The sequence below is a fragment of the Protopterus annectens genome, chromosome 8.part0, assembly GCF_019279795.1.
Source record: "Protopterus annectens isolate FY-2018-M chromosome 8.part0, PAN1.0, whole genome shotgun sequence".
Lineage (NCBI taxonomy): Eukaryota > Metazoa > Chordata > Ceratodontiformes > Protopteridae > Protopterus > Protopterus annectens.
Window position 1 is genome coordinate 81,707,595 of NC_056741.1, and position 25,737 is coordinate 81,733,331.

Below are 25,737 nucleotides of genomic sequence, written 5' to 3' on the forward strand. Positions count from 1 at the left end.
AGCAGGAACAGTGTTCTGCTGTAGTTAACTAATGACATGTTATTATGGCATGGCTGAACCTTATTCTGAAGCAGGAACAGTGTTCTGCTGTAGTTAACTAATGACAGGTTATTATGGCATGGCTGAACCTTAATCTGAAGCAGGAACAGTGTTCTGCTGTAGTTAACTAATGACAGGATATTATGGATGAACCTTAATCTGAAGCAGGAACAGTGTTCTGCTGTAGTTAACTAATGACAGGTTATTATGGCATGGCTGAACCTTAATCTGAAGCAGGGACAGTGTTCTGCTGTGGTTAACTAATGACAGGTTATTATGGCATGGCTGAACCTTAATCTGAAGCAGGAACAGTGTTCTGCTGTAGTTAACTAATGACAGGTTATTATGGCATGGCTGAACCTTAATCTGAAGCAGGAACAGTGTTCTGCTGTAGTTAACTAATGACAGGTTATCATGGCTGAACCTTAATCTGAAGCAGGAACAGTGTTCTGCTGTAGTTAACTAATGACAGGTTATTATGGCATGGCTGAACCTTATTCTGAAGCAGGAACAGTGTTCTACTGTAGTTAACTAATGACAGGTTATTATGGCACTGCTGAACCTTAATCAGAAGCAGGAGCCATGTTATGCTGTAGTTAACTAATGACAGGATATTATGGATGAACCTTAATCTGAAGCAGGAACAGTGTTCTGTTGTAGTTAACTAATGACAGGTTATCATGGCTGAACCTTAATCTGAAGCAGGGACAGTGTTCTGCTGTGGTTAACTAATGACAGGTTATTATGGCATGGCTGAACCTTAATCAGAAGCAGGAGCCATGTTATGCTGTAGTTAACTAATGACAGGTTATTATGGCTGAACCTTAATCTAAAGCAGGAACAGTGTTCTGTTGTAGTTAACTAATGACAGGTTATCATGGCTGAACCTTAATCTGAAGCAGGGACAGTGTTCTGCTGTGGTTAACTAATGACAGGTTATTATGGGCTGGCTGAACCTTAATCTGAAGAAGGAACAGTGTTCTGCTGTACTTAACTAACAGGTTATTATGGCATGGCTGAACCATAATCTGAAGCAGGGACAGTGTTCTGCTCTAGTTAACAAATGACAGGTTATTATGGCATGGTTGTACCTTAATCTGAAGCAGGAATAGTGTTCCGCTGTTGTTATCTAATGACAGGTTATTATGAGATGGGACAACCTTAATCTGAAGCAGGGAAAGTTTTCTGCTGTAGTTAACTAATGGCAGGTTATTATGGCATGGCTGAACCTTAGTCTGAAGCAGGAACAGTGTTCTGCTGTAGTTAACTAATGGCAGGTTATTATGGCATGGCTGAACCTTAGTCTGAAGCAGGAACAGTGTTCTGCTGTAGTTAACTAATGACAGGTTATTATGGGTTGGCTGAACCTTAATCTGAAGAAGGAACAGTGTTCTGCTGTACTTAACTAATGACAGGTTATTATGGGACGGCTGAACCTTAATCTGAAGCAAGAGCCGTGTTCTGCTGTAGTTACTTAATCAGAGGTTATTATGGCATTGCTGAACCTTAATATGAAGCAGGAACAGTGTTCAGCCGTAGTTAACTAATGACAGGTTATTATGGCATGGCTGAACCTTAATCTTTAGCAGAAGCGGTGTTCTGCTTTAGTTAACTAATGACAGGTAATTGTGTCATGGCTCAAACTTAATCTGAAGCAGGAACAGTGTTCTGCTATAGTTAACTAATGACAGGTTATTATGGTATGGCTGAACCTTAATCTGAAGCAGGGGCAGTGTTCTGCTATGGTTAACTAATGACAGCTTATTATGGTATGGCTGAACCTTAATCTGAGGCAGGAACAGTGTTCTGCTTTAGTTAACTAACAACAGGTTATTATAGCATGGCTGAACCTTAATCTGAAGCAGGTCAGTGTTCTGCTGTAGTTAACTAAAGACAGGTTATTATGGCATGGCTGAACCGTAATCTTAAGCAGGAACAGTGTTCTGCTGTAGTTAACTAATGACAGCTTATTATGGTGTGGCTCAATCTTAATCTGAAGCAGGAACAGTGTTCTGCTGTTGTTAACTAATGACAGGTTATTATGGCATGGCTGAACTGTAATTAGAAGCATGAACAGTGTTCTGCAGTAGTTAACTAATGACAGGTTATCATGGCTGAACCTTAATCTGAAGCAGGAACAGTGTTCTGCTGTAGTTAACTAATTACAGGTTATTATGGCATGTCTGAACCTTAATCTGAAGCAGAAACAGTGTTCTGCTGTAGTTAACTAATGACACGTTATTATGGCATGGCTGAATATTAATCTTAAGAAGGAACAGTGTTCTGCTGTAGTTAACTAATGACAGTTTATTATGGTGTGGTTGAACCTTAATCTGAAGCAGGAAGAGTGTTCTGCTGTAGTTAACTAATGACAGTTTATTATGGTGTGGCTGAACCGTAATCTGAAGCAGGAACAGTGTTCTGCTGTGGTTAACTAATGACAGGTTATTATGGCATGGCTGAACCTTAATCTGAAGCAGGAACAGTGTTCTGCTATAGTTAACTAATGACAGGTTATTATGGTATGGCTGAACCTTAATCTGCGGCAGGAACAGTGTTCTGCTATAGTTAACTAATGACAGGTTATTATAGCATGAGTGAACCTTAATCTAAAGCAGGAGAAGTGTTTTGCTGTAGTTATCTAATGACTGGTTATTATGGCATCGCTAAACCTTAATCTGAAGCAGGAAGAGTTCTGCTATAGTTAACTAATGACAGGTTATTATGGCATAGCTGAACCTTAATCTGAAGCAGGATCAGTGTTCTCCTGTAGTTAACTAATGACAGGTTATTATGGTATGGCTGAACCTTAATCTGAAGCAGGAACAGTGTTCTGCTGTAGTTCACTAATGACAGGTTATTATGGTATGGCTGAACCGTAATCTGAAGCAGGAACAGTGTTCTGCTGTAGTTAACTAATCACAGTTTATTATGGTATGGCTCACCCTTAATCTGAAGCAGGAACACTGTTCTGCTGTAGTTAACTAATGACAGGTTATTATGCGATGGCTGAACCTTATCTGAAGCAGGAACAGTGTTCTGCTGTAGTTAACTAATGACAGGTTATTATGGCATCACTGAACCGTAATCTGAAGCAGGAACAGTGTTCTGCTGTAGGTAACTAAAGATATATTATTATGGGATGGCTGAACTTTAATCTGAGGCAGGAACAGTGTTCTGCTGTAGTTAACTAATGACAGGTTATTATAGCATGGCTGAACCTTAATCTGAAGCAGGAACAATGTTCTGATGTAGTTAACAAATGACACGTTATTATGGCATGGCTGAACCTTAATCTTTAGCAGAAGCAGTGTTCTGCTTTAGTTAACTAATGACACGTTATTATGTCATGGCTCAACCTTAATCTGTAGCAGGAACAGTGTTCTGCTGTAGTTAACTAATGATGGGTTATTATGGCATCGCTGAACCTTAATCTGAAGCAGGAACAGTGTTCTGCAGTTGTTAATTAATGACAGGTTATTATGGGATGGCTGAACCTTAATCTGAAGCAGGGACAGTGTTTTGCTGTAGTTAACTAATGACATGTTAGTATGGCATGGCTGAACCTTAATCTGAAGCAGGAACAGTGTTTTGCTGTAGTTAACTAATGAGAGGTTATTATGGCTGAACCTTAATCTGAAGCAGGCACAGTTTTCTTCTCTAGTTAAGTAATGACAGGTTACTATGGCATGGCTGAAACTTAATATGAATCAGGAGCAGTGTTATGCTGTAGTTAACTAATAACAGGTTATTATGGCATGGCTGAATTTTAATATGAAGCAAGAACAGTGTCCTGCTGTAGTTTACTAATGACAGGTTATTATGGCATGGATGGATCTTAATCTGAAGGAGGAGCAATTTTCTGCTGTAGTTAACTAATAACTGGTTATTATGGCATGGCTGAACGTTAATCTGAAGCAGGAACAGTGTTCTGCTGTAGGTAACTAATGACATATTATTATGGGATGGCTGAACCTTAATCTGAAGCAGGGACAGTGTTCTGCCGTAGTGAACTAATGACAGGTTATTATGGCATGGCTGAACCTTAATCTGAAGCAGGAACAGTGTTCTGCTCTAGTTAACTAATGACAGGTTATTATGGCATGGCTGAACCTTAATCTGAAGCAGGGACAGTGTTCTGATGCAGTTAACTAATAACAGCTTATTATGGCATGGCTGAACCTTAATGTGAAGCAGGAACAGTGTTCTGCTGTAGGTAACTAATGACTTATTATTATGGGATGGCTGAACTTTAATCTGAAGCAGTGACAGTGTTCAGCCGTAGTTAACTAATGACAGGTTATTATGACATGGCTGAACCTTAATCTGAAGCAGGAACAGTGTTCTGATGTAGTTAACAAATGACACACTATGGCATGGCTGAACCTTAATCTTTAGCAGAAGCAGTGTTCTGCTTTAGTTAACTAATGACAGGTTATTATGTCATGGCTCAACCTTAATCTGAAGCAGGAACAGTGTTCTGCTGTAGTTAACTAATGACGGGTTATAATGGCATCGCTGAACCTTAATCTGAAGCACGGACAGTGTTCTACTGTAGTTAACTAATGATGGGTTATTATGACATCACTGAACCTTAATCTGAAGCTGGGACAGTGTTTTGCTGTAGTTAACTAATGACAGGTTAGTATGGCATGGCTGAACCTTAATCTGAAGCAGGAACAGTGTCCTGCTGTAGTTACCTAATGACAGGTTATTATTGCATGGCTGAACATTAATCAGAAGCAGGAACAGTGTTTGCTGTAGTTAACTAATGACAGGTTATTATGGGATGGCTGAACCTTAATCTGAAGCAGGAATAGTGTTCTGCTGTAGTTAACTAATAACAGGTTATTATGGCATGAGTGAACCTTAATCTGAAGCAGGAACAGTGTCCTGCTGTAGTTAACTAATGGCAGGTTATTATGGCATGGCTGAACTTTAATCTGAAGCAGGAACAGTGTTCTGCTCTAGTTAACTAATGACAGTTTATTATGGCGTGGCTGAACCTTAATCTGAAGCAGGAACAGTATTCTGCTGTAGTTAACTAATGACAGGTTATTAAGGCATGACTGGACCTTAATCTGAAGCCGTAGCAGTGTTCTGCTGTAGTTAACTAATGACAGGTTATTATGGCATGGCTGAACCTTAATCTGAAGCAGGGACAGTGTTCTGCTGTAGTTAACTTTTGTTTGTGTCTTTCGGCTTTTCCCGGTTAGGGGTCGCCACAGCGGAACTCCGGTCCTCTAATGATTGGCAGTAGACTTTTACGTGCTGGCTTGCCGGGTCTAATGCACAACCTTCAACGAAGGAACGCCCATTCATGCATGTTGACACATAGAAGACGCTCTAAATGAGAATCGAACAGGCAACGTCTAACTGTGAGGTGACAACGCTATCGCAGCACCACCACCACAGTTCTGCTATAGGTAACTAATGACAGGTTATTTTGGAATGGCTGAACCTTAATCTGAAGCAGGAACAGTGTTCTGCTGTAGTTAACTAATGACAGATTATTATGGGGTGGCGGAACTTTAATCTGAAGCAGGAACAGTGTTATGCTGAGATTATTATGGGATGGCTGAACTTTAATCTGAAGCAGGAAATATGTTCTGCTTAATAACAGGTTATTATGGCATGGCTGAACCTTTATCTGAAGCAGGAACAGTGATCTGCTGTAGGTAACTAATGACACGTTATTATGGCATGGCTGAACCTTAATCTTTAGCAGAAGCAGTGTTCTGCTTTACTTAATTAGTGACAGGTAATTGTGTCATGGCTCAACCTTAATCTGAAGCAGGAACAGTGTTCTGCTGTAGTTAACTAATGAAAAACTATTATAAATTTTAAATTTAAAGTATATATTGCTTTACCTTACAGGTCAGTTTTTACATTTAACAATAATAAATACCAAAAATAAATAATATAATATGAATTTAAAAGCAACATGTATACAAAGGTTAAAAATAACATAAACAACTGGTTTTATTATATATATATATAAAAAAACTTTTTTATTCATGGATTTAGAGTTATTATGATTTTTATTAGAGGTATAGTTTAATTAATAACATAATATTGTTGTGTTTAATAGCCTTAGTACACATATTACACAGAATTGTTTAGGTTTAAAACTATTTTAGATTATACTTACTGACTGTTCGTAATGGGGTTTGAAATGAATTTATGTGATATAATGAGAATTTTAAAGTACTGACAAAGCATTAAAAATACTTGTTGCTTTGTTAATTAAAGTACAGTATGTATAAGTGTAGATCAGCAAACTGTTCATTTAAATTGGTAATGAGATGTAGAATTTAACTGGTCAACTGCATCACATGATATTACTGCAATTAATGAAACACTTTATTATGGTATTTGAAGTTTTAATCTGAAGCAGGAACAGTGTTCTGCTTAATTAAAACTGTGAACTTTTTTGCATTCATTCATTCTGAAGTGGATTTATTCATTTATTTAAAACACTTTCTGGACTGGTACTGAGAATTGTGGTGAAGCAACAGTGTTCGTTGGTTACTTCTAATGACAGGTTATTATGGCTTGAACATTAATCTGAAGCAGGAACAGTGTTCTGCTGTAGTTAACTAATGACAGGTTATTATGGCATGGCTGAACATTAATCTGAAGCAGGAACAGTTTTCTGCTGTAGTTAACTAATGACAGTTTATTATGGTGTGGCTGAACCTTAATCTGAAGCAGGAACAGTGTTCTGCTGTAGTTAACTAATGACAGTTTATTATGGTGTGGCTGAACCTTAATCTGAAGCAGGGACAGTGTTCTGCTGTGGTTAACTAATGACAGGTTATTATGGCATGGCTGAACCTTAATCCGAAGCAGGAACAGTGTTCTGCTATAGTTAACTAATGACAGGTTATTATGGTATGGCTGAACCTTAATCTGAAGCAGGAACAGTGTTCTGCTGTAGTTAACTAATGACAGGTTATTATAGCATGAGTGAACCTTAATCTAAAGCAGGAGAAGTGTTTTGCTGTAGTTATCTAATGACTGGTTATTATGGCATCGCTAAACCTTAATCTGAAGCAGGAAGAGTTCTGCTATAGTTAACTAATGACACATTATTATGGCATAGCTGAACCTTAATCTGAAGCAGGATCAGTGTTCTCCTGTAGTTAACTAATGACAGGTTGTTATGGCATGGCTGAACCTTAATCTGAAGCAGGAACAGTGTTCTGCTGTAGTTAACTAATGACAGGATATTATGGGATAGCTGAAGTTTAATCTGAAACAGGAACAGCGTTCTGCTGTAGTTAACTAATAACAGGTTATTATGGTATGGCTGAACTTTAATCTGAAGCAAGAACAGTGTTCTGCTGTAGTTAACTAATGGCAGATTATTATGGCACGCTGGACCTTAATCTGAAGCAGAAGCAGTGTTCTGCTGTAGTTAACTAATGACAGGTTATTATGGGATGGCTGAACCTTAATCTGAAGCAGGAACAGTGTTCTGCTGTAGTTAACTAATGACAGCTTATTATGGCATGGCTGAACCTTAGTCTTTAGCAGGAGCAGTGTTCTGCTGTAGTTAACTAATAACAGGTTATTACGGCATGACTGAACCTTAATCTGAGGCAGGAACAGTGTTCTGATTTAGTTAACTAATGACAGGTTATTATAGCATGGCTGAACCTTAATCTGAAGCAGGTCAGTGTTCTGCTGTAGTTAACTAATGACAGGTTATTATGGCATGGCTGAACCTTAATCTGAAGCAGGAACAGTGTTCTGCTGTAGTTAACTAATGACAGGTTATCATGGCTGAACCGTAATCTGAAGTAGGGACAGTGTTCTGCTGTGCTTAACTAATGACAGGTTATTCTGGGATGGCTGAAACTTAATGTGAATTAGGAACAGTGTTCTGCTTTAGTTAACTAACGACAGGTTATTATAGCTTGGCTGAACCTTAATCTGAAGCTAGAACAGTGTTCTGCTGTAGGTAACTAATGACAGGTTATTATGGCATGGCTGAACCTTAATCTGAAGCAGGGACAGTGTTCTGCTGTAGTTAACTAATGACAGGTTATTATGGCATGGCTGAACCTTAATCTGAAGCAGGGACAGTGTTCTGCTGTAGTTAACTTTTGTTTGTGTCTTCTAATGATTGGCAGTAGACTTTATGCTGGCTTGGGTCTAATGCACAACCTTCAACGAAGGAACCCATTCATGCATGTTGACACATAGAACTAAATGAGAATTAACTGTGAGGTGACACACCACCCCACAGTTCTGCTATAGGTAACTAATGACAGGTTATTTTGGAATGGCTGAACCTTAATCTGAAGCAGGAACAGTGTTCTGCTGTAGTTAACTAATGACAGATTATTATGGGGTGGCTGAACTTTAATCTGAAGCAGGAACAGTGTTATGCTGAGATTATTATGGGATGGCTGAACTTTAATCTGAAGCAGGAAATATGTTCTGCTTAATAACAGGTTATTATGGCATGGCTGAACCTTTATCTGAAGCAGGAACAGTGATCTGCTGTAGGTAACTAATGACACATTATTATGGCATGGCTGAACCTTAATCTTTAGCAGAAGCAGTGTTCTGCTTTACTTAATTAGTGACAGGTAATTGTGTCATGGCTCAACCTTAATCTGAAGCAGGAACAGTGTTCTGCTGTAGTTAACTAATGACAGGTTATTATGGCGTGGTTGAACCTTAATCTGAAGCAGGAACAGTGTTCTGCTATAGTTTACTAATGACAGCTTATTATGGTATGGCTGAACCTTAATCTGAAGCAGGGGCAGTGTTCTGCTGTAGTCAACTAATGACAGGTTATTATGGAATGGCTGAACCTTAATCTGAAGCTGGAACAGTGTTCTGCTGTAGGTAACTAATGACAGCTTATTATGGCATGGCTGAACTTTAATCTGAAGCAGGAACAGTGTTCTGCTGTAGTTAACTAATGACAGGTTATTACGGCATGACTGAACCTTAATCTGAGGCAGGAACAGTGTTCTGCTTTAGTTAACTAAAGACAGGTTATTATGGCATGGCTGAACCGTAATCTTAAGCAGGAACAGTGTTCTGCTGTAGTTAACTAATGACAGCTTATTATGGTGTGGCTCAATCTTAATCTGAAGCAGGAACAGTGTTCTGTTGTTGTTAACTAATGACAGGTTATTATGGCATGGCTGAACCGTAATCTGAAGCATGAGCAGTGTTCTCCTGTAGTTAACTAATGACAGGTTATCATGGTTGAACCTTAATCTGAAGCAGGAAGAGTGTTCTGCTGTAGTTAACTAATGACAGGTTATTATGGCATGGCTGAACCTTAATCTGAAGCAGGAACAGTGTTCTGCTGTAGTTAACTAATGACAGGTTATTATGGCATGGCTGAACATTAATCTGAAGCAGGAACAGTTTTCTGCTGTAGTTAACTAATGACAGTTTATTATGGTGTGGCTGAACCTTAATCTGAAGCAGGAACAGTGTTCTGCTGTAGTTAACTAATGACAGTTTATTATGATGTGGCTGAACCTTAATCCGAAGCAGGAACAGTGTTCTGCTATAGTTAACTAATGACAGGTTATTATGGTATGGATGAACCTTAATCTGCATCAGGAACAGTGTTCTGCTGTAGTTAACTAATGACAGGCTATTATAGTATGAGTGAACCTTAATCTAAAGCAGGAGAAGTGTTTTGCTGTAGTTATCTAATGACTGGTTATTATGGCATCAATAAACCTTAATCTGAAGCAGGAAGAGTTCTGCTATAGTTAACTAATGACACATTATTATGGTATGGCTGAACCGTAATCTGAAGCAGGAACAGTGTTCTGCTGTTGTTAACTAATGACAGGTTATTATGGTATGGCTGAACCGTAATCTGAAGCACGAACAGTGTTCTGCTGTAGGTAACTAATGACATATTATTATGGGATGGCTGAACTTTAATCTGAAGCAGGAACAGTGTTCTGCTGTAGTTAACTAATGACAGGTTATTATAGCATGGCTGAACCTTAATCTGTAGCAGGAACAATGTTCTGATGTAGTTAACAAATGACACGTTATTATGGCATGGCTGAACCTTAATCTCTAGCAGAAGCAGTGTTCTGCTGTTGTTAATTAATGACAGGTTATTATGGCATGGCTGAACCTTAATCTGAAGCAGGGACAGTGTTCTGCTGTAGTTAACTAATGACAGGTTATTATGGCATGGCTGAACCTTAATCTTTATTAGGAGCAGTGTTTTGCTGTAGTTAACTAATAACATGTTAGTATGGCATGGTTGAACCTTAATATGAAGCACGGGCAGTGTTCTGCTTTAGTTAACTAATGGCAGGTTATTATGGCATGGCTGAACCTTAATTTGAAGCAGGAACAGCGTTCTGCAGTAATTAACTAATGGCAGGTTGTTATGGCATGGCTGAACCTTAATCTGAAGCAGGAACAGTGTTTTGCTGTAGTTAACTAATGAGAGGTTATTATGGCTGAACCTTAATCTGAAGCAGGCACAGTTTTTTTCTCTAGTTAAGTAATGACAGGTTACTATGGCATGGCTGAAACTTAATGTGAATTAGGAGCAGTGTTATGCTGCAGTTAACTAATAACAGGTTATTATGGCATGGCTGAATTTTAATCTGAAGCAAGAACAGTGTCCTGCTGTAGTTTACTAATGACAGGTTATTATGGCATGGATGGATCTTAATCTGAAGGAGGAGCAATTTTCTGCTGTAGTTAACTAATAATTGGTTATTATGGCATGGCTGAACGTTCATCTGAAGCAGGAACAGTGTTCTGCTGTAGGTAACTAATGACATATTATTATAGCATGGCTAAACCTTAATCTGAAGCAGGAACAATGTTCTGATGTAGTTAACAAATGACACGTTATTATGGCATGGCTGAACCTTAATCTTTATTACGAGCAGTGTTAACTAATGACAGGTTAGTATGGCATGGCTGAACCTTAATCTGAAGCAGGAACAGTGTCCTGCTGTATTTACCTAATGACAGGTTATTATGGCATGGCTGAACATTAATCTGAAGCAGGAACAGTGTTCTGCTATAGTTAACTAATGACAGGTTATTATGGCATGGCTGACCTTAATCTGAAGCAGGAACAGTGTTCTGCTGTAGTTAACTAATGAGACGTTATTATGGCTGAACCTTAATCTGAAGCAGGCACAATTTTTTTTGTAGTTAAGTAATGACAGCTTACTATGGCATGGCTGAAATTTAATCTGCATCAGGAGCAGTGTTATGCTGTAGTTAACTAATAACAGGTTATTATGGCACGGCTGAACCTTAATCTGAAGCAAGAACAGTGTCCTGCTGTAGTTAACTAATGACAGGTTATTATGACATGGATGGATCTTAATCTGAAGAAGGAGCAATTTTCTGTTGTAGTTAACTAATAACTGGTTATTATGGCGTGGCTGAACCTTAATCTGAAGCAGGAGCCGTGTTCTGCCGTAGTTAACTAATGACAGGTTATTATGGCAAGACTGAACCATAATCTGAAGCAGGAACAGTGTTCTGTTGTCGTTAACTAATGACAGGTTATTATGGCATGACTGAACCTTAATCTAAAGCAGGAGCAGTGTTCTGCTGTAGTTAACTAATCACAGTTTATTATGGCGTGGCTGAACCTTAATCTGAAGCAGGAACAGTGTTCTGCTATCGTGAACTAATGACAGGTTATTATGGCATGGCTAAACCTGAATCTGAAGCAGGAACAGTGTTCTGCTGTAGTTAACTAATGACAGGTTATTATGGCATGGCTGAACCTTAATCTGAAGCAGGAACAGTGTTCTGCTGTAGTTAACTAATGACAGGTTATTATGGGATGGCTCAACCTTAAACTGAAGCAGGAACAGTGTCCTGCTGTAGTTAACTAATGACAGGTTATTATGGCATGGGTAAACCTTAATCTGAAGCAGGAACAGTGTTCTGCTGTAGTTAATTAATGACAGGTTATTATGGGATGGCTGAACTTTAATCTGAAGTAAGAACAGTGTTCTGCTGTAGTTAACTAATGACAGGTTATTATGGGATGGCTCAACCTTAATCTGAAGCAGGAACAGTGTCCTGCTGTAGTTAACTAATGGCAGGTTATTATGGGATGGCTCAACCTTAATCTGAAGCAGGAACAGTGTTCTGCTGTAGTTACCTAATGACAGGTTATTATGGCATGGGTGAACCTTAATCTGAAGCAGGACAGTGTTCTGCTGTAGTTAATTAATGACAGGTTATTATGGGATGGCTGAATCTTAATCTGACGCAGGAACTGACAAGTTTTATCTGCAAGGCCATGGAGCGTTTTATCATGGAACTTATAAACAAAGACATTGGCAACCTTCAAACACTGGACCCCACCCAGTTTGGGTTTGTGAAGGACCGATCTTGTCTCCTGAACCTGATTGACTTCTTTGAATCAGTCTCCAGAGCCATGGACAAGGGTAAGGTGGTCCACACAGCCTATCTAGACCTTGCCAAGGCCTTTGACACCATCCCCCACTCTGGAATCATAGATAAACTTACTACATTGGGCATTAATCCCTATGTCACCCAATGGGTTGCTAAATGGCTTACTGATAGAACCCACACTGTAAAAGTAGCCAACTCCAAATCCAGCTCCAGACAAGTGACAAGTGGAGTACCTCAGGGTTCAGTACTGGGGCCGCTCTTGTTTGGCATCTACTTCTCTGAAGTACAGGTCAACACTAAGGGACTCTGGCTAACAAAGTTTGCAGATGACTGCAAACTGGGAGCCATTATTGAATCCCAAATGATGTGGATACTCTACAAAGGGCCTTACAGAAACAGATGCTTGGTGCCAGAGCCATGGGCTCAAGCTCAATGCCAAGAAATGTATTGTTATCCCTTTGGGAAAAACATGTATCCATGAATTACCATATAGGTGGCAGTACACTAAACACAGAAAGTGTGATAAGAGACTTAGGGACACAGGTGGACAGTGGTCTCACCTTCGATAACCACATCGCCACAACAGTCAGGAAATCCTTCTGTGTGGCACACCTCATCACGAAGGGCTTTTCATCCAGAAAAAGGAGGTCATTGTCCCACTGTACTCATCCCTCATTAGACCCATTATAGAATACAATGCCCCATTTGGTATGTACCTCTCAAGACATCTGCAACAACTGGAAAGGCCTCAGAAATACCTCACTAAGAATCACAGGCCTAAAGCAGATGCCCTATGCTGACCACCTTAAAAACTCCAGCTATACTCTGTCGCATATCATCTACTCAGAGGCGATCTCTGCTTAACATACAAGGCCATGTCAAACCCAGAGCTGTTGGACATGCTACACTTAAAGAAATCCCAGTCCCTCAGAGCTACACGCCCATGGATCTAAACCTTGTCATCACAATAAACAAAACATGTTGGAGGGATAGGTTCCTGCCCCAGAGACTCCCCAGACTCTGGAATAGATTGCCCATACATGTCAAGCAGAGTGCCTCTTTGGACCTCTTCAAGAGGAACCTTGACGATTGGATGGGAGAAAGGAAATTCACCCCAGGGATCACGTCAGTCGCCCTGCTAGACAGGGGTCCAGGAAAGTAAATAATGTGGGAAGAAATATTCAGGGAATTGTTATGGCTAGGCTTGTATAGGCCCTAGGGCTGATAGCCTAGTACTAACCTATGAACCTATGAACCTATGAACAGTGTTCTACTGTAGTTAACTAATGACAGGTTATTATGGCATGGGTGTACCTTAATCTGAGCCAAAAAACAAACAAGGTAATCACCAAGAACGTCAAATTTAATGAAGCTTTCGGGCACACAACCCTTCATCAGCATATATAATTACATTTAATACCAGTTTATATAGAGGATTCTTTAAAATCACATGATCAGAACCAGCCATTAAGATTTACCAATGAATAAAATCATTACTTAATATAAAAAAATTTACTTAATATAAAAAGCATTTATAACTTTAAAATAAGTACAATCCACAACTACTTAATGAAAATAGCATAGCATACTTCATTTTATAATAACATATCAATAATATTGTAAAATTATGAAATTTCTAACTGTCTTTGAGCTAACACCGGCTTTATACTAATGGCACTATTAAGACCTGGGGTTAGGTCTGCTTGTAGTCTAATTATCCAGTTCAACTCTTTTAGCTCAATAAGATTATTTATATCACTCCCTCTTGTTCCTAACTCAACAGTATCTATGACTCTAAATTTAAATGTATGTGTTTCAAATTCCATTATATGCTTATATAGGGCATTAGTTTGTATTTTTCTGTTTATTTCTGATTTGTGCTCTATAATACGGTCTTTAAGCCTTCTTGTAGTCTTCCCTATATAGAACGCATGGCAGGATATACAAGTAGCGAGATATACCAGTCTGCTTGTATTACATGTTGCTGTAGAGTGAAATTCATATTTCATATTTGTAATGGGGTGTATGAAACATTGATCAGATTCCAATATGTCTATGCAGCAAGTACAATTATGACATTTATGGGTAGCTACCCTACCCTGTGGTAACCTCCGTTCTTCCATAAAGTCTTTGTAGCATAACATATTTTTTATCGATTGATGATTGATAAATGCAAAGCTAGGTTTAGAACCAATTATCTTTTCAATTTCTGGCATGGCCATAAGTATTGGCCAGTTCTTCTCAATAATCTTACTGATTTGATGCGTATAGCCATTATACGTCATAACATATCTAATTTTATTCTCTTGCATTACCCTTCGTGTTATAGATGTTTGTTGCATTTCTAATAAATTGCCACTAAATACAGGTCTATATACATTTCCCCTGCCATGGTTTACTTCTTCTGTGATTTTATTTATAAGAGGTTCTGAATAACCATTCTTCACAAATTCATCCTTCATTTTTACTATTTCAATTTCATATTGCTTATTTTCAGTTGTTAATCTGCTTACCCTAATCATCTGTGATTTAACTATTCCTTTAAATATGTGTGGTGGATGCATACTAGTTCTTTTCAAATATCTTGTTGTATGAACTTCTTTTTTATGAACCATTGTTTCCACTTTATTATTTCTTTTGTAAAGTTTAACATCCAGGAATACCATACTGTGTATAGAATAATTCATTTTAAATCTTAGAAAGTTCGTTGTATTATTTAGATATGAAACATATAATAATAATTCTTCCTCCGTTCTTTCCCATATAAAAAAACAATCATCTACAAATCTAGTATAACTTTTCACATACTTATTATATACATTACTATCACTTAGTACATAATTCTTTTCCCAATAGTATAAAACTAGATTTGCAAATGTATTAGCCACTGAGGTCCCCATGGCCACACCTGTCAGTTGTTTATAAGGAATACCATCAAAAATGAAAACATTCTTAGTTAACACCAAATCTAGAAGTAAACATATTTTTTCAACTTCACATGGTTGCATAGTGGAATCCATCAGTAAAAACCTCCTTACTGCTTCAACACCATAATCTATGGGGATAACCGTAAATAATGATTCCACATCAAGTGTTACTAGAATGTAGTCATTTGTGGCCGTACCATACCATGTATTCAATTTACACAAAAAATCAGTTGTATCTTTTATAATACTATTACATTTAGGTAAAATTTTAGCCAGTTCCTTTTGTAAGTATTTAGAGATGGGTTCAGTCACCCACCCTTTACCTGAGACAATGGGTCTAAGTGGCGGATCTTGCAAAGATTTATGAATTTTCGGAATCCCATAAATCTGTGGGATTTTGGGACATAGGACAGAAAAATAATTAAATAAATCTAATGATATTTCATCATTTAACTGCATATCATATATGGTCATATTAACTTGCATTATCTGATATTTTACTTCAGAGAATGTTATTTCTTTAAAAGTGCTGGTATCTGAAAGAAAGCTCTTAAATTTACTATTGTAAAAACTTCTATCCATTAACACAGTAGCCCCACCTTTATCAGCTTGTTTAATAATTATTTCTTTGTCATTTTTTAAATTAAGAAGGGCATGGTATTCATCATATGTTAAATTATATTTAAATGTTTTATCAAACTTCATTAGAAACAATGACCTCAGTTCTATTGCTACTATATTTGTAAATGCAAGTATCACAGGTGATAACTGAGGTATAAATACACTTGATTTTTTATAAGGAATTGCAATAGGACCTGAATTTGTAAATAATAGCTTTAACATTATATTTCTTGCAAACAGTTTAAGATCAATGATTACATTAGCAATATTGTCCATGGCAAAGGGCACAAATTTCAACCCTTTACTTAGCAGCTTAAAATGTTGATCAGAAAAAGATCACTGTGATAAATTTAAAGTACCTTCTTTTATAGCCAATACAGCTACATTCACCTGCGAGGTGCTTTGTTGGTCTGCCGTGGACTGTTGTTTTTCCTTTTTGCCCCTTGCGATAAATGCTGTTGTGATATCGCTACGTTGGGGCTTTTTTGCACTTGTGCCTTGTATATTGTTACCTTTTCCAGTTGTTTTAACCAAAAAGGTAAAAAAGCAGATATTTCCGATTGTTTTTTGTTTTTTAACTCCACTTTATGCGATGTAGACGTTGGTATATTGGAAGTATTGAGGTTGCTACCTCCTGCAGCTAGTTCCGTTGGAATCCCTCATCTCTTGACTCTCCTTCATCACAACGTTGAGACGTAGCAAGGGTAACGTCTTGCATATTGGCTTGCTGATTGGTCGATGTTACCCAGGTCTTAATAGTGCCATTAGTATAAAGCCGGTGTTAGCTCAAAGACAGTTAGAAATTTCATAATTTTACAATATTATTGATATGTTATTATAAAATGAAGTATGTTATGCTATTTTCATTCATGTATTATATTTATCACATCTGCATGGAGGTTTTACAAGTACTACATTTGTATAACTGCCACATACAGCTTTCATTTCTATATTTGGATATATAGCTCTCCTTCCTCCACTCTTCTCTGTTTCCCAGTTAAAAACTGAAAATAATTAAGTAAATTTATAATAAATATAAAGTGAGTATGTAATGGATAAGCTTCTCATATTTTTCTTTAGGAAATTTGTTTGTCTGATTCTGTTGCATGTTTCTACTTCTCTGTCATGTTATTCACTGTAAGAGGTTAAAACGGGCCTGTTCACTTAAGTATGTTTTTCTTACATAGCTATTTTAACTTATATCTAACTATCCTTGGATGTAAGGATGGATAGGATGGAGAGAATAAAGTGTCATCAACAGAAAATAAGAACACCTTCGAGAGGAGCACAGCCACCAGAATACAGGACGTCATTCTCCTTTTTGTCTATATAGACAGATAACAGCTGGAGGACCACCTATAGCATCATAACCCAGTCTTCTGCTGTGATGTTTGTAGAACAGCAAATGCACGGAGAAGAATAGATAATACAAATGGTACAGAGTCTGCACCAGAACACACATGAAGAAGGAACTTAATACGTATTCCTGAAATAAGGCTGGGGAAGAGAAATGAAAGCGCTACTGGAATATCTTGGTATGGATAGCAAACCTCAATGGAGCAGCACTGTTTAGAGAAGGAGATAACAACTTGACCTAGAAGGATGGTTACAGCGTGATTTTTGGAGTATTTTTATACCAAGAGGGTGGTGTGTGTTTGTAATAATCTTTCTGAGGTGGCTGAAGAAATGAAAAAAAATTAAATGGAAGCCAAACACAAGTGAAATAAAACGTTTCAGCAAGTTGTAGGAATAAGCAAAATTTTGGTTAATATGAAACCACAGTTAATTCTCATATTACCAAAGTCAGCAAACACAGTGGATCAAGGGATTGTTGTTAACCAACACCTTATATATTTCCATGTCTTTGTTCATCTCCATGCCTTTTTGCTTTGTGTATGCTATATGGTCTGGGTCATGACTGAAAAGGGTTCTCAGACCAGCTTATTTAACTGGTTAAAAAAGACAAATGAATAAATAACTGACTGACGTATAGCATTGTTGTAGTCCATTACTTGCATGACATCTATGGTTATGCTCATTTAAAAAAAAAACATTAAGGACTTTACCATAAGGAGAGGGAAACTCCAAAGAGGGGAGGGGAGGCTACTTCATCAGAAGTCAAACCTAGCCCATTCCCTGTCACCTGCATCCTGCTGTAAGGGGAACAAATGGCCTGACTAGGTATCCCTGGTAGGAATGAATTAGTTGTAAGACTATCAGCTAGATCAGAGAGACTTAGCTCTTACTTCAAATGGAACAAGTGGGTCAGCTGAGTAAAAATATTGGAGCCATTAGGCATGGCAAAAGAACACACACAAAATACAGAAATTGTACCATTAAACTGTTAAAATATCAACAGATCCCAAACTTCACATTCCATCCTATGAACTTTTTTCTTCTGTGCCTTCCCATTGCCCCCTTGGTACCCTCAGCTGTATCCTCTGGCTTCAGTGTACTTCCACACATTACACTTTCTAAGGTGGGGGCCTCCCAGAAGCCTTGCTGCAGCACAACATTTTAGGCCCAGGAACTGAGGAATTTGATAGGATGTTGTGGAATCTGTGGGAGTGGCTAGTACAATCATCACTGCCCCATATTTATGCTGAGGTGACCTGTAATGTCCATAGTCTTCAGCAGAGGTCACAAAGTTATCAGGTTGCCCAAACCATCTTTGGGATAAGACAGTTGACTGTTGGTTATTTCATCCTATTCAGCTCCCCAGATGACCCTACCAGTACTTTGAGTATGATCCCAAACTTGGGATGCTGGCCGCAGAAATGGATATCCTGTCTCTGTACCATTGGAATGTGCCTCCTATTTACTTTTGAAGCTATATGTAATGTTCTGGACAAGTAACTGATGCTGCATTGAAATGGTATGAAATGCACCAATGTAGCCATCTGGAACCAAACAAGAAATAAATAAACAATTAATGAATATACACATATTTTAAAATTAGACATCTGGAACCAAGCAAGAAATAAATGAACAATCTATGAATATACAAATATTTTAAGGTACATGTGATATATGACAGTAGGTATTCTTTGGAAGGCTCTACGCAGGACTGGGCAGCTGAGAGTAAGGAAACAAAAGTACTGTACAGTTTGTAATAGATGCGTTACAAGATAGCCTAAAAGATTTCGATATGCATAAAGTTCAGGAAAAGAGGCAGACGAGTACACTGTAGAAACATTTAAATTCTTCACTGGAATCAGGTGTAACCTGATTGGGGCCATTTTTAAAAACATGTAGGTTAGAAATACAAGTTGCAGTGCTCAGGGAAAATATAGAGAAACATTATTTCACGAAGTGAGTGGTGGATGACTGAAAAATCCTTCCTGAAGAGTCAGGAGCGTCTACAATATAAAACCCATTAATCAAATTAAAGAATGCTTGGGACACACATAGGGAAATGCTAATGAGATGTAGAAGAAAGAGGTCATAAATGTTTAGTTATAGTGGATCTACAACTTATACAATAAATAATGTTCAGGCAAATTAAGCCATATTAGCATTGTCTACTGCCATAATATCTTTTTATATAACAGTAAGTTATTTAAATTTAACTTTGCTTCTACCACATTACTCTTAAATTAACATGTGAAGTCTTTTTGTTCACTGATTCCAACACATTTAGTGATTTCTTCCCAGGAGATTTATGAGCCACAGAGGGAGTTTTAAAATTCCTTCTTTGTTTCTACTGTTATCTCCCATGCACTCTAGCTGCCTCTCTGCTCTTGCCATTTGCTGTCCAACACCACTTCACCATCTCCACAGCCTCAGATGTGATGTACCTTGAGGGTTGCCAGCTGCATAAGGTTTGTACATTAATACTGGCTTCTCTAATTGCACTGCATGTTAATTACTTTGAAAGGAGCACCATTTCAACATTTATGTGCTTGTTCTCTCATTTGCATGTCAGTGGCCATGCACTGCTGATAGTCACTGCCATTGGTGGTGTGACAGACGTCTGTTCTAGAACTTGTGCTGCCATTACATTCATATCGGTTAATTCAGTAGGCCCTGATTTACCTTGCAAGCCACACTTAATTCAGTCAGTAGCATGACTGCCACTTACCAGCGGTTACAGTTCCTGTATTGTGTGGGTAAAGTCATATGCTTAAACAACCAAACATGATAGGTTTGTCAATAAGGGATTTGGCACCTCAGCTACCTTGCACCATAGTGTATGCATAAGCAGCAGAATTGCTCAAAACTCACATATCACAATACTCTAAGGAATAGGAAACAAAGTAAACATCTGAGCTTCATCCTGCATTAATCATCAAATGCTATTCATGCTATAGATAATAGCACACATTTTCAGAGAATACATTGTGCGATGCAGTTTATTGGGAATATAGTCTTACCTCATGATGATATCACAAAGGGTAGTTAAGTGAGGTAATTACCAGAATGGACACATCTTTTGTAACACACATACATAGCTACTCTGTTATTGTTGGATTCATTGTAGTCATGTGACCACCAGAGTCAGACCACAGGAATTTAGAACCCAGTTTCTCAGTATTTGTTAGATTGTCCGCCACAAAACTTTTAGGAGACTTTTACTAAATTCCCATTGTATGTGAGTTTTTTTTTTTTAAATGCATCATAGCGATGTCAGTTGAAACTGCAAAGTACATGTTTAAAGTATACAGTGTTGTTGTTTTCATTCATTTGTGAAAAGGAGTCATCCAGTCTGATAATTCTGTCAACCCTCACAGCTGTGTAAGTCTTACTGCTCTATGTTTATGAAGTTAAAATCCTGGAATAAGTTTAAAGGCATGCACCCCTGCTGGTGATACATGGTAGTGCTATTTCCTTTGTAAACATGGATGGATATGACAACTCCCATCCTTCCTTGCCAAGGATGTTGTCCTTGAATGTACACCTGCTTCCTTTTCCTACTAAGTCCTGAAACATTCTTGTTGTTCAGAACATTTGTTATGCCATTTTTACTTTGTCTGTTTACCTAGTGAGACATTTGTACTTCTTGAGAATATTACTGATAAGGTATTACTACATTTTGTATTTTTTCCAGGCCAAACTTTTAAAAAGATCTGAAATGACTAAGTTCTAAAGTTAGGTAAATAAAATTCAGGGTCTTTTCTGCAAAACATTTTCATTAGCATGACCACACTCTGACGTGCGGAAGATAATGGAGCCTGAGAGAACTTATGAGAGGTTGGAACTTGCTGGGGAAGATACTTACTACCGTATAAATCCTTATCAGTGTGAGACTTTCAGAGAAAAAAAGCCTTTGCCACCAAGAGGAACAGAGGGTGAGTCCATTTTTATAATATTTGCAGAAACATTTGCAAGGAAAGCTTACTATTTGTAGGTGAAGTGTCTGCAATGAATTTGCCACTAAATAAATGAAAGGAAAGTTTGCGTTATAAGAATGTTTGCCCGCAAGACATATTATAGTTCATGTACTTCACCTAATGTGAATGTTTATTCATAAACTTCAATTACTGTACACTGTACATCAGAAACTTATCAATCAAGAAGTGTCCATGGTGTCAGTTTTGATAACCATCACTTAAAATGCCAGGCAAATGTTTTGGGTAATGGAGAAAAAAAAAACCTTGGAAAGAGAACATGTGAGAGCATGAGAAGAACTGCTGAATTGTGAGATATCCTACCCTTCCCACATTAAAATGCAGCATTTAAGTAATTTAGCATGATTATTGGGCTAATATATTGACAAATATTTTAAAGACAAAAAAAATGCAAAACATACAGTGTTACTGTATAAAACAACTATTGCATGGTCTGCCTACTTTCTCACGTTAAAAAGAATGTTGTCAAAGCAAGAATTCTTAATAGGCAGCATCTGTTTGGACAATTATGTGCCTTGCTATGTGTGGGATCTGATTTCAAGAGATGTCACAAATAAAACATAATTAAAAATATTTACTAAACAGCACACCATATAATCTGTAGCCTTCTTCTCGGATATCTGCATTTCTTTCAGTAGTGCTTTTATGCATCATTTATTTTAGGACTACATTATTCTGTTCTCTGTTTTGTGTACTCTTTATGAGAGCTTCAAAATTATGCTAGAAAAGACATGCACCAACATGTCAGTGTTTGGCATTTTCATTAAACATTTAGACGAGATAATAATTGTTATTTTTGCTCATGAAAGCATACATTTGCAAAATAATATGTGCCTTCTTTGTCTATTTTAATGCACTTTAAGAGACATCCAAGGAAGGGAGACATGAACATTGTTCATGCAAGAAGGACATTTTCCATACAAAATATTACCATATCCACCCCCCAAACAGCACATATGTCCATGATTTTGGACTATTAAACTGATAATGTAAGGGAAGAGCTAAACTATCAAATTATTTAAATATCATTTGCTCAGCTAAATGATTCTCTGCACCTTATACTATAATATGGGGGTACAACATCTTGCAGGGGAGCCGGCTTTTGATGGAGACTCGGCGGGGACAACATTGCCTCAAAATGTGCCACTGATATGATATATCTTTATAGTATAGGTGTAATATATTAAAAGAGTGGGGGTTCAGGATAAAAAAGTCTCACAATTTGTGATGAAGGGGATAATTTCTGGGAAAAGAACAATGGCAGTTGATTTGCACACACTGGCATTTGTATCATTGTCTTAAAACAAGTTACCACATTTCTTGGCATTTCCATTTCATGAATCGGTGCCCATTTCTCCCATAGCAAGCACCAAAGTTGCACACCACAGCTGTTAATCAGCCAATAAATTCATTTAGACTTCTGAGTCATCCATTAACTACTTAGCACCAGAAACGTTCAGTAATACATTCTGGTGGATAAAATAAACATTATTTCAATGCCATTAACTGTTACATGTTATATTTTGAGGTATTATACTAGACAAGAAATTTGATTTCTTAGCGAGTGTTAGTATTGCAAGAAGGAGCTGTCACAAAATCTATACTATTTTCAGTACTGTTTTACCTAGAAAGTACAGACTTTAGGTTCAATTTTTTTAAATATGTGCTGTGATCTGTATAGTATAATGTTAGTTTTTACTGATACACTACAGACTATATAGTGCATTTCACCATATCCAAAAATTCTTTAACAAACGTACTAGTGCGTACACAGAGTCCCTTACATATGCAAAAACAACTTCAACATTTACTTTCTGTTCAATTTGTTAATGCGTTATCATGAGTGAATTGATCTTCATACTTAAAGTATTTTCCTTGGAAGAAAGGCTTGCCATGCTAGGAAACAATCGGGATAAGCAGGTGTTTATAACACGAGGAACTGAAGTGTATTCCATACAGATACGCATTGTAAACGTAAGGGTTTTACCTTTAGGGATTATATCATTAATACATGTAATCACTTACCTTTCCAATAACAACTAGGCAACTCTTAAATAAAGTTTAAAAGTAGGTCAGGTTTTCTGACAGGAAAAATGCATTTAGCACATGTGAATCAGGATACAGACTGCTAGCTTCAAAGTTCAGTGGCATAGTATTAGTTAAATAATAAAAAGACACACACACACACACACACACACACACACACACACACACACACACACACACACACACACACACACACACACACACACACACACACACACACACACACACACACACACACACACACACACACACACACACACACACACACACACACACACACACACACACACACTCACACACACACACACACACACACACACACACACACACACACACACACACACACACACACACACACACACACACACACACACACACACACAGACACACACACACACACACAGACACACACACACACACACACAGACACACAGACACACACACACACACACACACACAGACACACACACACACACACACACACACACACACACACACACACACACACACACACACACACACACACACACAGACACACACACACACACACACACACACACACACACACACACACACACACACACACACACACACACACACACAGACACACAGACACACACACACACACACACACACACACACACACACACACACACACACACACACACACACACACATTTTAACATTGTAATCACTCCATACACGTACTGGAACTACAGCCTTATAACAATGTAACCTTTCATACATGTACTACAGTCCTACAACAACGTAACCACTCCACACAAGTACTGGAAAGATAGGCTGCTCACTTCCAGCAGGTCATAATATTATAAATTTACAATCATAGCTACAAGGTCTTTAACAAATGTACTTTCCACTTAATTTAGTACAACTGCAGCTGATGAGTGTTAGCCCCTGCAGACCTCTAATCTCTCTCTCTCTCTCTCTCTCTCTCTTCACTTTTTATCAAAGCTGGTAAAATGGGTGCCTTCTAATAGCTGTGGACAACTCCTTAGACGCCTGCATAGATTTCCTGTTGCTTTGCCCTCTTAAAACAACTCAGCAACTTCTTGTATCAGCTGTCCCACCCAAAGATTTCAGAAAGTGTAATAAAGGCTGAGATTCATCCCTAACATGCAGAGTAGAAAAGTGGAGTCCGTTAAGTTAACCCTGGCACTCAGAAAGACATTTGTATAGCTTCCAGCATACCCCCCACCACACTTAAACACTGACACTTGTAAAGGCATTCATATACTATGCATCCTTACCTGCACCCCCTTACAATGTAATAGCACGTTCACATTTACTTAACTACCCAGAAATACCAGTCACACAAGATGTACTTCTTACTCTGTTCTTCCACTAGTTTATGTTAGAATATAGTATTAGTTTTGCAATTTATACAGAAATCCTAGTCAGACTGAAGACTGCATTGATTTCTCCTCCATTTCCCATTGAAATCCCAGGTCAGCTACAGCTTTCAGACTGAGTCAGAAGAGTGAGTATCAGATCATTTCTGTACCCTTCTCACAATGCTGTTCCCAGAAGGACATGTCTGTGGCTGTGAGTCCTTCTTGGAGTTCTAGACACATTTAGTTACTAATTCCATTCTTTTCTGCTGCCATATTCAAATCCCCATAATATTTTATTGCGCCAGACTGCAAATATAAAGATGCTACTCATGGAAGTAAGAGATGTTATCTGACTTTTTGTTCATTTTCTCAGTTATCCTACACCTCATTGGATCACCCTTAAACCATCCATGGTCTACTGACATTTGAATAGTCATACAAACTCTCTTTGAATATTTTTTTTATGTTGAGGAAAACCGTCTGCATTGTGCATGCCAGAGGGGAAAGCCCCTCCCCCCTCCATACCCCCAAACTAACATAAGCGAGTACTAGATCACACAATCTCAAGAATACTTAGGAGATCCTTTTAGGGGGAGCCTCTCCTGTTAGCTGAGCTTGGCAGAACATGATGTACTTAAAAGTAGCATTCATGCATAAACAAATCCTTCTGTTCTCAATGTAGCAATATCAGATTTCCATGTCCAGGGTCACAGCCTTTTTCTGTTCCAACGAGCTTTTTTATTTACTTATTTTATTTTTTATTTAACATTTGGTTACCAGGAAAGTCTGACTTGGAACAAAGCCATCTGGAGTGTTTCTATCCCGGGCCTCCTCTGAAAGAAGGGAGAAAGGCATATACTTGATATGTGTAAAAAATGGTTTATGTAAAGTAAAATAAACAAATAAATAAATAAATAAATAAAAGCAGTTTGCCTTTTGCCCATCTATTAACAATCTCAAGGATCAGTATAATAAATAACAGATGGGCACCACATAATG

At 37.9% G+C, this 25,737-nt stretch overlaps 1 protein-coding gene across 1 annotated transcript in view; it reads left to right on the forward strand.

The window, feature by feature from the left end:
- The first annotated feature begins 20,918 nt into the window (after window positions 1-20,918).
- LOC122808662 (C-type lectin domain family 10 member A-like) overlaps window positions 20,919-25,737 on the forward strand; it is a 96,578-nt gene continuing 91,759 nt past the window's right edge. Inside the window, exon 1 of the mRNA XM_044079638.1 lies at window positions 20,919-21,280. Within this exon, the coding sequence (XP_043935573.1) occupies window positions 21,157-21,280 (124 nt within the window). The 5' untranslated portion in view covers window positions 20,919-21,156. The remainder of the gene's footprint in view (window positions 21,281-25,737) is intronic.